General features: G+C 33.3%; 1 protein-coding gene across 1 annotated transcript; it reads left to right on the top strand.

The window, feature by feature from the left end:
- The first annotated feature begins 1450 nt into the window (after positions 1-1450).
- Positions 1451-1801, top strand: LOC129224924 (histone H1C-like). Its single transcript, XM_054859472.1, has one exon. It carries the CDS (start codon positions 1451-1453, stop codon positions 1799-1801), a length of 351 nt encoding a protein of 116 aa, XP_054715447.1.
- Positions 1802-13562: the final 11761 nt, after the last annotated feature.

Genomic DNA, 13562 nt, shown 5'->3' with positions numbered 1-13562 from the left:
CATCATTGAAATGTAAAAACTGAAATATTTTTTCTACTCTCAAGTATAAAATTCGATAGTTCGATAATGGGTACTTAAAGGTATGTTACTAACGTTTTATTTAATTTTGGCATTTTCAAATTATTTATCTCAGTTGCAACTTGCAAACTAAAAATTTCACAGGTTTAATTAACATATTTGATTTCTAAATTCTAACATTACCGTATACTTGTAGATATCGTTAATCGCTCAAAGCTATTTTTCTCTTGCCGCCAAGGTAAAGAATAAGCAATTCGCCAAGCTAAGTGCCAAGGGCCGCCAACCTTTAACGGTAACGTACCAGATAATGAATTGAAAATACCTGTTTTTATACATATTCCATCCTATCTAATCGTAATTGAGTTTTTGCTTTTAATTGCTAAATTATAATAAAAAAATTACCTTGAATTCTGAAATTTTGAATTTAAATCATGTTTTTCGCAATCACGAGTTGCGACAGGGCCCTACTCATTGGGGGCTAATGTTTCTAGAAACAGCTCCTGTCCCCCTAAGCCTACCCCTCCTCCTGGGCGGTTACGTGTGTATATAGTTGTGTGTGTGTGTGCAGGCGTGTGTGTATGTGTAGGCGCGTGCCTGCATGTGTAGGCTTGTGTATGTGCGTAGACCTGTGTGTATGCACGTAGGCGTATGTGTATGTGTGTAAAGGCTTGTGTGTATGAGCGTGTGTGTGTGTGCGTGTGTGTGTGTGTGTGTGTGTGAGCGCGCGTATGTGCAGGACATAGACGCCCCCGACCAGGAGAAACGGATTCCAGGAGGCAGTGCTCGAAGCCGCGCCTGCAGAGGCCGGTGGGCGATGGGGCCGGTGTCCCTGGTCCAAGCTGAAAAAGGAACCAAACATCAAAGACGGTCAAGTGAGAAAAATAAGCAATCGTGATTGCTCAAAAAAAAACTTTTATGCTTTAAAGATTTATTTATAAAGTTGGAGCAAAGATGATAACGTTGTAAACGTAATTTTTCAATCTCCGCCAAGATAGGAAATAAATAAATCGCCAAACCTAATGACATGGCTTTTAGGAAAATGTAGTTTCTTTACTCAACACCACAGCATCTATGGTTTAGTTGTGAATAGTGTTCAGTTCAGCCCTCACATAATTTATATGAGTCCTTTTTTGACTGTTAAAATTTTAAAATCTTAACACTTAAATGTTAAAACTAGTTTCATTGCTCGCAAAGAGAGCTCGTGTCAATTACGCAGCACGCAGATAAGAAAGCATTTCAAAAATTTAGATTTAATTCCTTCGTTCTTAAGAAAGGATATAATCCAGGCGATATAATTAATAATCACACGAAATTCAAACTTTAAGAAAGTTACCATGGATATTTCGAAGAGTTAAAGATGACGGAAAACCCTCCGACTACTCCGAAAATGGAGAACCAGACTGAATCGACGAAAGGTCTCGGTCGCTAAGTTATGAACGCCATCCGCACATTGCAAGCACTAAGAGCTGCTCAGGGAACCAACCTCGCCAACATCAAGACGTTCCTCAGAAATGCCAGGAATGTGGATACGAAAGAGAAGGATGCCGAAATCAAGATGTACTTAAAGAACGCTTTGGATCGTGGACAACTGACACGGGAGGCAGGAAATTATAAAGTGGCTGCAAAAGCACAAGAGAAGCGCAATGAAAGACGCAAAAGAAAGTCAGCGAAGTCATCCCCAAAACGGAAGTCAAGAAAGTTGATGCAACCCAAAACTGTTAAGAAAGCTGGCACACTAAGATCCAGAAAAAGAAGAAGTCCCAAAAAGAGTGGCCAAATGTAACTTTCAACTTCATTCAGAATTATACTTATTTCAAAATTTGTTGTGCTAAAAACCTTTTGAACTAGCAAATTGTAAACGTTTTTAAAATAAATATCAAAATATAAATTCTCAATAATTCAAAAGGTATGTAAATACGAATAAAATTTGGTATGTTTAATAGGTTTAGTGTTTGATAATCGTAAGGCAACACATTAACGTGGCAATAATTGGTACTTTTCCCGTTTCGTCGGCGCCAGAAAGGATACAATTGACGCCAAACGGGATACTCGCACTGCTTTCGAACTTTTTAAATTAATATTTTCTTTGCATGTATCCCGAGTGTTGTCGCCAATGAAGTTTGTTTGGCGAGATTTTTTGAGCTTGAAACAGATTTCCAGAATAACTGCTAGCAGGCCTACTTTACGTAATTTGTAAACAAGCACCAATAAAGAGCTCAGATCGCTATCATTGGGTAGATGTTATTATATGGACATGCTACTGCCAAGTCTATATTTATTTTAGAAATAACGATGTTTAATATTGATTTGATCACTATAAATGTTGACAAGTAACTTAATAGAAAACTATTTATGACAAAGTTGTTGAATAGGTGCTTCTCAAGATACTTACTAAGAAACTGACTTAGTTTTACACGAGATCTCACAACATTTTACTGTGAAAACAAGACTTGCATTTCTGTGTATTTAATGTTATTAATGAGATAATTGTCCTCTTCACTTTAAAATATAAATTGTCAATAAAACAAAGGGTATGTTCAATGAGAAATTTAACAAATTTTGCAGAGGGCAAAGAGCAGAGGGGGGAGGCATAACATAGATTATGCCAAATTGGCGAGTAAAAATCCTAATACTGAAGCAGCCGTTACCATTTAAACTCCTCGAACTTTACATTTGAATGGAACTCTTAGTTAGTTAATGTTTCTATTTTTCAGATTATTTTATATTTTAATGGCTTTAATTACTAATTTATTGATTGAGACTTAAAGTAGATACTGTAGTATGAAAGTGGCAACAGCATGGCATTTATTTAGCGAAATTCTCTCTCTATCTCTTTATATATATATATATATATATATATATATATATATATATATATATATATATATATATATATATATATATATATATATATATATATATATATATATATATATATATATATATATATATATATATATATACACACACTGGTATGCAAAAATTAAGGACGAGACGGTTTTTTCAATACAACTTTGTACAAAAGCTTTCCAAATCAACACATTTAATACCCAGAAGATCCCCAATACGTAAGGACATGTGTTATGTAAGCATCACTTACTAAAAGAGAAATCAGAGGTATAAAAAGAAGCTTTATTGAAAAAGTAGCATGGAGCGCAATGCGACTGAAGGCCGAAACATCCCTGTGATGGGTGTCCAGCAAGAAACATCCGGTCGTTAGTAGGGGATAGGATCTCCCCCGACTGCTAGGCAGGTTTCACAGCGTCTGCCCATGCTGAGAATGAGGGTGTTAATGAGTTGTTGAAGCATTGCTGTCCATTCGTCTTGCAGCGCCAATCGAAACTCCCGAATCGTTACTGGTGGTAAGGTACGAGCTGCCAAGCGTCTGCCTAAAAAATCCCATACATGCTCGATGGGATAGAGATCCGGAGATCGTGCCGGCCAATCCATACGCTCAATATCCTCACTCTCTAAGAGCTGTTCGGCAGCTACTGTGCGATAACATGGTGCATTGTCGTTCATGAAAAGGAACTGCGGACCCACAGCGCCTCTAAAAAGACGCACATATGGAAGAAGAATCTCGTTACAATAACGGGTCCCGTTGACTGAACCTGCGTCGAAGATGTGAAGGTCTGTACGACTACCAAGCATGATGCCTCCCCAAACGAGAACACCGCGACCTCCATACCTGTCCCTTTCAATGATGTTCGAAGGATGATTGCGGCTTCCCCGCTCTCTCCAGATGAGTATGCGATGAGAATCGCTACTCAGACTGAATCTGCTCTCATCTGTAAAGAGTACTCGTCCCCATTCATTGTCTCTCCAATTCCGGTGTTCCCGGCACCACAGAGAACGCCTTCTCCGATGAGCAGGCGTTAGAGGTACACACCGTATAGGGCGTCGTGCAAACAGACCACCACCGTGCAGTCTTCTGGCTACGGTAAAACGCGATATCGGTCGTCCAGTCGCCTGTGTCGTGTGTCTAGCGATTTCTCCTGCTGTCTGCCGCCTGTTTCTTCTCGCCTGTAAGACAATATACCGGTCATCTGCGGGTGTGGTTCCTCGCGGACGACCACTACTGAACCCCCGGATAGCTGTTCCTGTAGTTTGAAATTGTCTCCTAAGTCGTGAAACGATGCTGTGAGCAATTCCGAACTCTGCAGCCACACTTGTCACACTGCGGCCTTCCTCCAACTTCCCAATGATTCGACCTCGGGTAAAAGCATCCAGATGTCGTCTAACAGATTGATTATTCGCCATTTCTCGCTGAGGCAGCAACTCGGTGTGATTTTAACTGCTATACGGCGTGCAATCTCTTTGCCAGAAATACTGATCTTACACCGACAACATGCTTTATACTACTCAGACACTCCCCCATTACGTCTGCCTGCATATCTGCGCATGTGCTACCGTACATCACCTTACTTAATCTCCTGATTGGTCTTTCTGTCCGCTCTGCCTTTTCGTTCAGCTGATATGCTAATTTTTCGACTTCGTCCTTAATTTTTGCACACCAGTGTATACATATATATATATATATATATATATATATATATATATATATATATATATATATATATATATATATATATATATATATATATATATATATATATAATCTCTCGCACAGACGTTTTTCAATGTTCAACTTAAAATTAAATTTCACGTACTTAAAAGTGCTTATAACTATTTGTTTGGTTTATTTAGGACCTTCGTGCTTCGAGCTGTGGGAAAAGAATCTTCTAATGGAGTTTTTTATCGACTTTCCAATAAAACTAAAAACCACTTTTGGGTCCTAAAATTAAAGTTCAAACGGTTCGACATTTTTTTAACGTTCGAAAACACACCTAAAACATGCTCCGGAACGAAAATTATCAGCCTGACAAGTTTGGTCAAAACCCGACGTTAAACTGTGAATTTTTATAGGGATACGTCCACAAACACATAGCTTTTGTTTTAATTATGTGAATGGGACCTCCGAAACTATAAGTAAGAGAATTGTAACAAATTCCGTCTGACGCAGAAACATTCGTTCTTTCTACAGATATATAATACTAATGTGAATGAGTAGTTGTTCACCCCATATTAAAGAATTTATGGGGAAAATACGTCTTAAATTGGAATAAAAAGAACTATGCATCGAACATTTTTCGAAACGGTCTATAAAATTTCCCAGCACTAACAAACACACACTGAAAGTTTTAACGAAATCCTCCCGGTAGTTTCAGAGTTCATTCCAGACACACACACTTCGAGTTTCATTTTTTATTCATATCAAGATTACATACAGGTCCAGAATGATAATTAAGGTAAAAATATTGAAAACAAAAAAAGTGTTTTGGAATCTTGTACAGTTAAAAAAATGTGACTGATTTTCCGAGAACAAACTTTTCTATAATAAATGTATCATAAAACGAGCGTCAAAAAAACCCTCACTTTTCTGACAATTTCGAGACGTGGAAAGTTTATCCAGTCTTTTTTATTACGTACTGGTAATTATAATTAATGATGGACAGTCGCTCTAGTTTTTATATTTTCTTAACAAGTATATAGTTCCCCATCATATTCAATGAAAACAGTTATCAAGATGGTTAATTAATTATTTTATCTACTTGAAAGAGAGTAATTAAATTTAATAATTTTTTTGTCGTTTAAAACATAATAAAAGTATTATTAATATTTTTTATTAATGAGCAATTAGACAAAATGTACAGTATTCTTTACATTCATTACGTTCAAATAAGGAAGAAACGTTCATAAAATCAGCAATTTTAATGATTAATTTAAAAGTTAAGACCCAAACCTAGGACCAGATACAAGATATCTGGCCAATACTTCGCTGCTGCATTAATTTCAAATCTATTGGCAGCGATTCAGAAATTTTTAATGCATCAAATAAACTGAATAATTTCTAACATACAAAGTAGCTAAGTTGAATAGTTTGTGGAGATGTTTATTTCGTTATAGTGTGAAACAATTTTTGTCCTCATCATAGTTTGAGAACATTTTTCTCTCGTCAACGTTTGAATACATTTTTTTCCCCGTCAGTTTCTAAAGCTTTTACTTTCGTCATGGTTTGAGAGTATTATACAGGAGTATTTCAACTTCAGTTTTCCGAAAATAATAATTTAGTATATAAAATAATCAACAGCAAATTTTTTTTTTATCACCATCCTCATTTTTGAAAATGATCTTAAATTTCAGTCCAACTACTTCACTGGATACAACATAGCCTTGTGATACTCGTTAAGTATTAAAACTTAATCATTCAAAAATTGCAGTTATGCGTCATTGTTCTTTTGGAACAGAGATATGTTCTCTACTTTTTACTTCGGAAAATAAGTTGGCAATACTGTACACAACAAAGCCATGCAATGCAATCCAATGATAATGCAACTAGTATGTAAGCTAATTTTGATTGCAGATTTAAAGTTGCTGAAATTGCTCGTCACACATACTCGTACACGCAGACATTATAATCAAAAAGTTTATTTTTCCGATTCAGTTTTACTACTTTTATTAAAATAACTTACCTTATAAAACATTTTTCACAAGTCTCAAAGTTATCTTAAGTGACAAGTGAACTTCCGGTTAGTAATTCATTTTAAATGGATTTCATAATGATTACTTTTTTGTTTTTATATTACCGTAAAATACTTAAGATTTTTCTTTAGTTTAAAAAAAAAAAAAAAAAAAAGTGTACCTTAACATTTGTAAAAAAGAGTGGGCATTAAAATAAAGAAATTATGGAATCAGATTTACAGTTGAATAATTTTCCAAGCTTTTGTTGGTCAGCGAATCGGCAAAAAACTATTGGAAAAAAAATTACGGACCAGTTAGGTTTTGTTCTACTTTTCACTCTCTCTTACATAACAAAGAAAAATAAACCAATCTACTAGTGGATCGTTAAAAATTTGAAATAATTTTCCACACAGGTTTTTCTTTCATTTTTACAAAGTAATAACAGTAATAAATGACTAAAACTTTGCTTGTTATTAAAGATTTGTCACGAAACGTATTTAAACGTAAAGATAAGCAATTATTGCACAAAACACGTGTAAAAAATTAAAAAAATGTGGAAAATCAAATATAATTTCAAAAATTAATCACAAAATGACTGCAAAAAATATCGTATGAAATATTAATACGTTTTTCCCCCTTTTTTTCTTCTCATTTTATTTTATTATAATTTATTCATTTATTTATATTTTTTTTCGTAAATTTTTAGTGAGGAAAATTTTTAACTTGTACTAGAAATAAATATCTGGGGGTCCGGTCAAATTTTTTGGCGGACCTGTGTCGGTCAGCCGGACGCGAGGATCGTCGTCCTAGACAACTGTATTATATTAGTAAGCAACTACCGGAAATCACTCTATCAGATGTCAAATACCAACTTATTTTTATACCTAAAATAGCGTTTAAAAGCATGGGGATGTAGTGTATATTTATAAATTCACTTATCTCGATAGGCAAATGCATTGTTTCCAATCGGTAAATTTTTGCTTTTTTGCATCTACAAAGCTTTTAAGATATATTTACTTCCAGTGAAAAACGTGGATCCTCTTCTGGTGTTTTTAACTGATGAAGATAACGTTATTTTCAACATCACCACCACCGAATCTCCTAATCTTTTCCGGCAGACAACTGTCGCGCCATTTGACGTGTTAATGCACTGTGAGAGAGAGATTTAGACTTAAGTATGCTTTAAAAGAACATGGATTGAACGGCAGCGATGTTTTGCGATTTTTTTTCCTTATAAGAAAGCTGTCGTTAATGATGCGTCATTGTTGCAATATGATGTAAAATATGTGTTCATGAATTGCAAACAGTAAGCAAATTACTGTGTTGAAGATTATGTTCGGAACACTGATCGAACATAAATCAAATCGAAGAAGATTTATTGCTCTTTTATAATAAAACTGACATTGTGTAAAAAAAATTTGCTTTAAATCTTTTTCTCTTTTGGAGATATCTCTTGATATCTTCCTAGTCTTAAACCAACATTAAGAAAATTGAAATAAAAGTAATCTTAACTTTGAGTAAAATATCTTTTCCAGCGTTTTTATCACTAAATCTTCATGTGCCTCATTCTCTATTCTTTCCACATAAAATTCATAGCACCTGCAAACCAATCATTAAGGAATCATTTCAAATGTAAGCAATAAGAATGTCCTTTAGAAAACCTCTTATAACTTTTAGATAAGACTCAATTTAAGGATACACAGAACTCCTTTTTCAAAATGGTTTTTGGAAACTAACGTTAAAATTTTTTTAACTTTGTTAAAATTTAGTTGTTAAGTTTATAATTTTAATCCGATTCCTTTAAAAAAGTCAATTTACTCAACAATTGTTTAAAAATTAAAAAATAAATAAGTAAAAGTGAAAATGTAGTTTTAAATTTTTAAATTTTTTTTTTTTTTTGAAAATTTGATTTATTGGGTCCAAAATTTAACAGGGAGTTCAAACTCCATCTCAATGTTGAAACATAAAAATTTTTTTGCAGATAAACTTCTAAAAAAATTTTTTTTTGATTTTCTCAGCGAAGAGAATTATACAAGTTTGAACTAACTAGACACTGAACAAACTTTTGTTGTACACACGTATTAAAGCATCGACAGCAAAATTCGAGAATGTATTTTGAACAGAAGGAATTAGAAGAAACTTGGATCGAAAAAACGATTGCAATGACATGAAACCAACAAGCATAACGCCTATAAGTTTTGTGTTTTGTGATCCCAACTCATAAAAGGCAGTAAAATCACAATTTTAAAATCAATTTTGATTAAATACAGTGTTTTCTTTTTCTCTTTAAAAATTAAATATGAATGGCTATGAGGAAAAACAATCAAGTCCTTTTTTCTAAAAAAAATCTCTGGCTCACCTATGGGAACACGTAGATTATTACAGACAGTATTCAAGAGAAATATTATTCAGGCAAGAATCATCATAGTGTGTGAGTTTTAACAAGGAAGAATGAGGCTTACTTGGAAACGAGTCGAGATTTCAAGCTCAAAAACGTAATGAGGGAAATTTGAGCATGGTGGACTATGATCATTTTTCCCCGTGGCCTTTCATATTTTTTGCACAATACTGATATTCAGTACTAAGTGTCAACAGCATTTTAGCTGAAAAAGCATAGAAACCTCCAAATACCTCTATAACTACAGGGGTGGCCATCTAGGTGGGGGAATCATGACACAGACTGAGTCATTGAAATATTTAGGGGGAAAGATGTTTTGTTGAGTATTTTTTTCATTTTTAGGGGGACTCTTCGCAATATTTAAAGGGTGCCCTTGCCCTTAGGGGTGGGCACACCTGATAACTAACTGAATTTCGGATTCAAAATTTAGAACCAAGATTTTTTTTCTTTATAATCAAGGAACAACAAAAAAATTTAAAAATGAAATAAAAATTAGTTTTTTATCAATTTGTGCGTATTGTGAAACTTTTTTAACCTCAAAACCTAATTAATAATCTCATATGAAATAATATTCAAATCAGGGCAATTATGAATTTAAATTTTCTTCTTTTATTTTTCACTAGGGGTACCCGCACGGCTTTGCCCGTAGTAAAAAAATTAATAGGTCATTTGTTTCGCTTGTAAATTTACAAATAATGGAAGGTGAATTTCTCGCCAATTTGCTATGTTCATTTGCTTGTCCATGTTACAGTTCCATGACATGATAATTCTGTAATTTATTCGTCCACGTTGTGATAATTTGCTGGGTAAAACGTTATTAAAATTTGAATAGGAAAAAAAACAAAATCGAATTTTCGAAAAGTCGCTTCAAAGTGCTCACCCCCATGCTACAAACTAATTCTGTACCAAATTTCATGAAAATCGGCTGAACAGTAGGCGTGTCACAGACATCCAGACAGACAGAGATCCAGATATTCAGACAGAGAGACTTTCAGCTTTATTATTAGTAAAGATGCCTCTTCCACTCAGTTACGAAATTTCTTCCTCTAAGAATGGCCGCACTGTAGAAATTTACAACTACCAAATGCTATTCGTTGCAACGTGTTTTGGTTACCTGTAAATTTATTTATGTAGTTCATACGATTTGGAATAGGATTAAAATAGGATTCTGTTTTAAAAAAACAGAATCGCCATGCTTTCGTTATTAGTGTTGGGTTTTTAATGTACTTAATTTTCCCTTACATTTTATACTCTTCTCTATCATCTTCTCTAAGTTTTCCTCTCCCGTTTATAGCAATTTTGCTTGCTTACAAGAACACATGTAACTATGGTTAACGTAACTTGCATAGGCCAAACAACTTTAGAGAGAGAGAGAGCGTGAGGGAGGGGGGGGGGAGTTACCAGTGCATGTTTCGCTCCGTAATATTTTGACTAGAAAATATTAAACTGTTTTTGCAATTCATATACCTTTCGATAATTTTTAAACAGTGCAGTTAAGTTTCACGCAAATAATAGAAAACCCGATCACTAAAACAACAAAATCAAGTAAATTTTCAAAACACTTGAGTATCTTTACTAATAATAAAGGTGAAAGTCTCTCTGTCTGGAGTCTGGATCTCTCTCTGTCTGGATGCCTGAATCTCTCTCTGTCAGGATCTCTGTGACGCGCATAGCTCCTAGACCGTTCAGCCGATTTTCATGAAATTTGGTACAAAATTAGATTGTAGCATTGGGTGTGCACCTCAAAGCGATTTTTCGAAAATTCGATTTTGTTCCTTTTTTTCCAATTTTAAGAAACTTTTACCGAGCAAATTATCACAACATGGACGAATAAATTACGAAATTTTCATAACGTGGAACCGTAGCATGGGCAAGCAAATGAATATAGCAAATTGGCGAGAAATTCATCATCCATTATTTGTAAATATACAGGCGAACCAAATAACCTTTTAATTTTCTACAACGGGCAAAACCGTACTGGTACCACTAGTATTTTAATAAAAATATATCAAGTAATCATCGTTCTACAGGATGATCATTAAGGTTTTTTAATTTAGGTAATCTTAAAAGATAGCGATATTTTTCAAATCCGGACATCAATCCGGACCAGGGCTTGAAAACAGGACTGCCCGTACAAAATCTCAACGCTATAACCCTACATAAAACTCACACTTTAGATCAAAATCGTATATTGAGTTTCAGAAATAACGTAGTTTCTCCCCTTGCACGAGAAAAAAAAGCATTAAAGCTAAATTTATTAAGCTCATAAGCCTTAGAAAGTTTCTCAAAATAAAATTTTCTAACGTAAAATGATTTTTTACAAGGTTATCGCAGTTGTAAGAGCGAAGAAAAAGTTGAATTGAACCATTTAAAGCAACTCTTTTCCACTTCAAAGAAAATTAAAAGCTACCTCTTAATTTTCAACTTATCACTAATCTGATGACACAAATTTAAAGATAAAAACTCAGAAAAGATTTTCATCATAAAAGTTCAAAGGCTGGAGGCAAAAAATACGTTCGAATGAATAATTTGAAAAGATTTTTCCACCCGATTAAAAACTTCTTGATGACTCAGCACTTTTTCCGAAAAGCACTTTAAAGCGGGCATAAAAATGAACAGGAAGTAACTTGGAACTTAACATTGAATTTATTTTATTAGCGTAATAAAACTTCAAAAAACGTTAGAAAATAAAAATAAATCATGAAATTTTCATAAAAATTAATACAAAATAACATAATTTATGCATTAAAATGTCAATCTATATATCTGAATTAATATTTTATGATCATATACTAAATGGAAATATTTTACTTTTACTTGCACTAATTACAGATCAAAGAAAAAAAAGTATGTAATTAGAAAATGAAGATGTTCTCACTAAAATTTAATAAAACTTGCAAGTAAAACTAAAAATTAAGTATTTAAATGAGCTGATTAAATGTTCTCTGACAAACCAGACCTTAAGATAATTATCTTCAAAATAACAAATGTAGAAATAAATTGGTTTTTGCGTCAGGTCACTTTTTAGATTTAATGGCAATAAAAATACGTTTACCTTTCAACTTGGGTATGGCATATCTTGTATTCTCTGCTTAATTTATTTTTTTTCTTTTGTTTTTTTAAAATGTATTAGAAATTCTTCTTTGCTTTCGTAGCGCACAGATTTTCTTGAACGTATAACGTTCGATCTTAAGTTGAACTTTTTAAAGGAACTTAAAACTTCCCCTCGAATTACTTTTTTGTGACATTTAATTTAAACAATTTTGCAATGATTTACATAATTCTAAAATTTGCTACATTGATAGAGAATAATCCGTTTGATTTACTTTAATTTCATGAACTGCATTTAGATTCCATATAACTCTTTTTCACCCACACAAATTTAGTAGTACATTTATTACTCCTTTCTCCAATAAGGTTAACATTATTCAGATGTTACTAAAAACTATTTCGGTATTCTTTGAAATTAATATAAATGTAACGAATTTGCTTAGATTGAATTCTTTTTGACACGGAAGGTAGCCTAATCCTTACAGATAACTAAAATTTTATCCAAAATTACTTTTTAACTTTGGCACAAATTGGTTGTTTTTCCCATTTTCTAAAAATATTTTTTCCTTAAAGAGCATAATCAAAAACATGTGGTAAGTTTCTTTTCCTTAATTTTCACTTATTTTCTCTCTTAAAAATATAATCTTAAGCGACTTTCAGCCATTGTTTTAATTTTCGCTGCTGACGTCACAAGTGCGCAAATCGCTAGGGATACCAGAATAAAGTTTCAGGACAATGCCAAATTTCACAAAATGAATATTTTATTCAACTAATGTAACAGTTCTCGTTCCGCTATCATCAAAAAAGCGATGTCTTGCAAGAAAAACAACCACTTGTTCCGTTTCAAGATGGCTTTCATCACTTGTGACGTCACACGATGAAACATTTTGGTCAATCAGACGTTAAAAAAAATAATAATAATAAATTATATGTTGGGAAAATAAAAGTATCTTCTGAGTCCATGTTATTATTATTTTATTATTATTATTATTTTTGCTTATTTTACCAATTTCAGTGAATAGAAGTAGTACTTTTGACTGAAGCTCCATTGTTGCTAAAACTGTTTGATTAATTTCACTAGAGAGCGTAATCCACTTTCGCAAAAGTTACTTTTTTTTTCCTAAATGATTCTTTTCAATTTAATGCCCGCTCTTTTTTAAGAACCGGCATCACTATCTCCTTTCCTAAAAACCCGAGATTCAAACTTTTGTTGTTAAAGGTCCGGCTCATTCTCGCGAAAATAGTACAAATCTTCTAATTATAAGGGAGGCTTAGGTAATAAGAGACAAAAGGGGTAATAGGAGACAAAAAAAAAGAATAAAATTTAATATTCCAAATAACTTGAAACAAATATCTCATATTAACTGAATTAAACGGACTCTCTTCATTTTTTAGGTGATTATTTAACTTAAATATTTTGATTTAAAAAATCTTTAAGAATTTCAATAATTCTTGTCTCTAATAACCCCACGTGGGGTAATAAGAGACTAAGGCTGCAACTCTCTATGCAAGGTAAAATCATGTTGGTTACTGAGAGACATCTGCAAACAATTCTGAAATCCGCCAATATTTT

This window comes from Uloborus diversus, chromosome 6 (genome assembly GCF_026930045.1).
Source record: "Uloborus diversus isolate 005 chromosome 6, Udiv.v.3.1, whole genome shotgun sequence".
NCBI classification, from domain to species: Eukaryota; Metazoa; Arthropoda; class Arachnida; order Araneae; family Uloboridae; genus Uloborus; species Uloborus diversus.
The sequence above is the reverse complement of the archived record's forward strand: the minus strand, read 5'-3'. Positions and strand labels throughout refer to the sequence as shown.

Bases quoted from the DNA above. Each gene is read 5' to 3' on its own strand.
- LOC129224924 (XM_054859472.1), top strand. From the start codon at position 1,451: ATGAACGCCATCCGCACATTGCAAGCACTAAGAGCTGCTCAGGGAACC.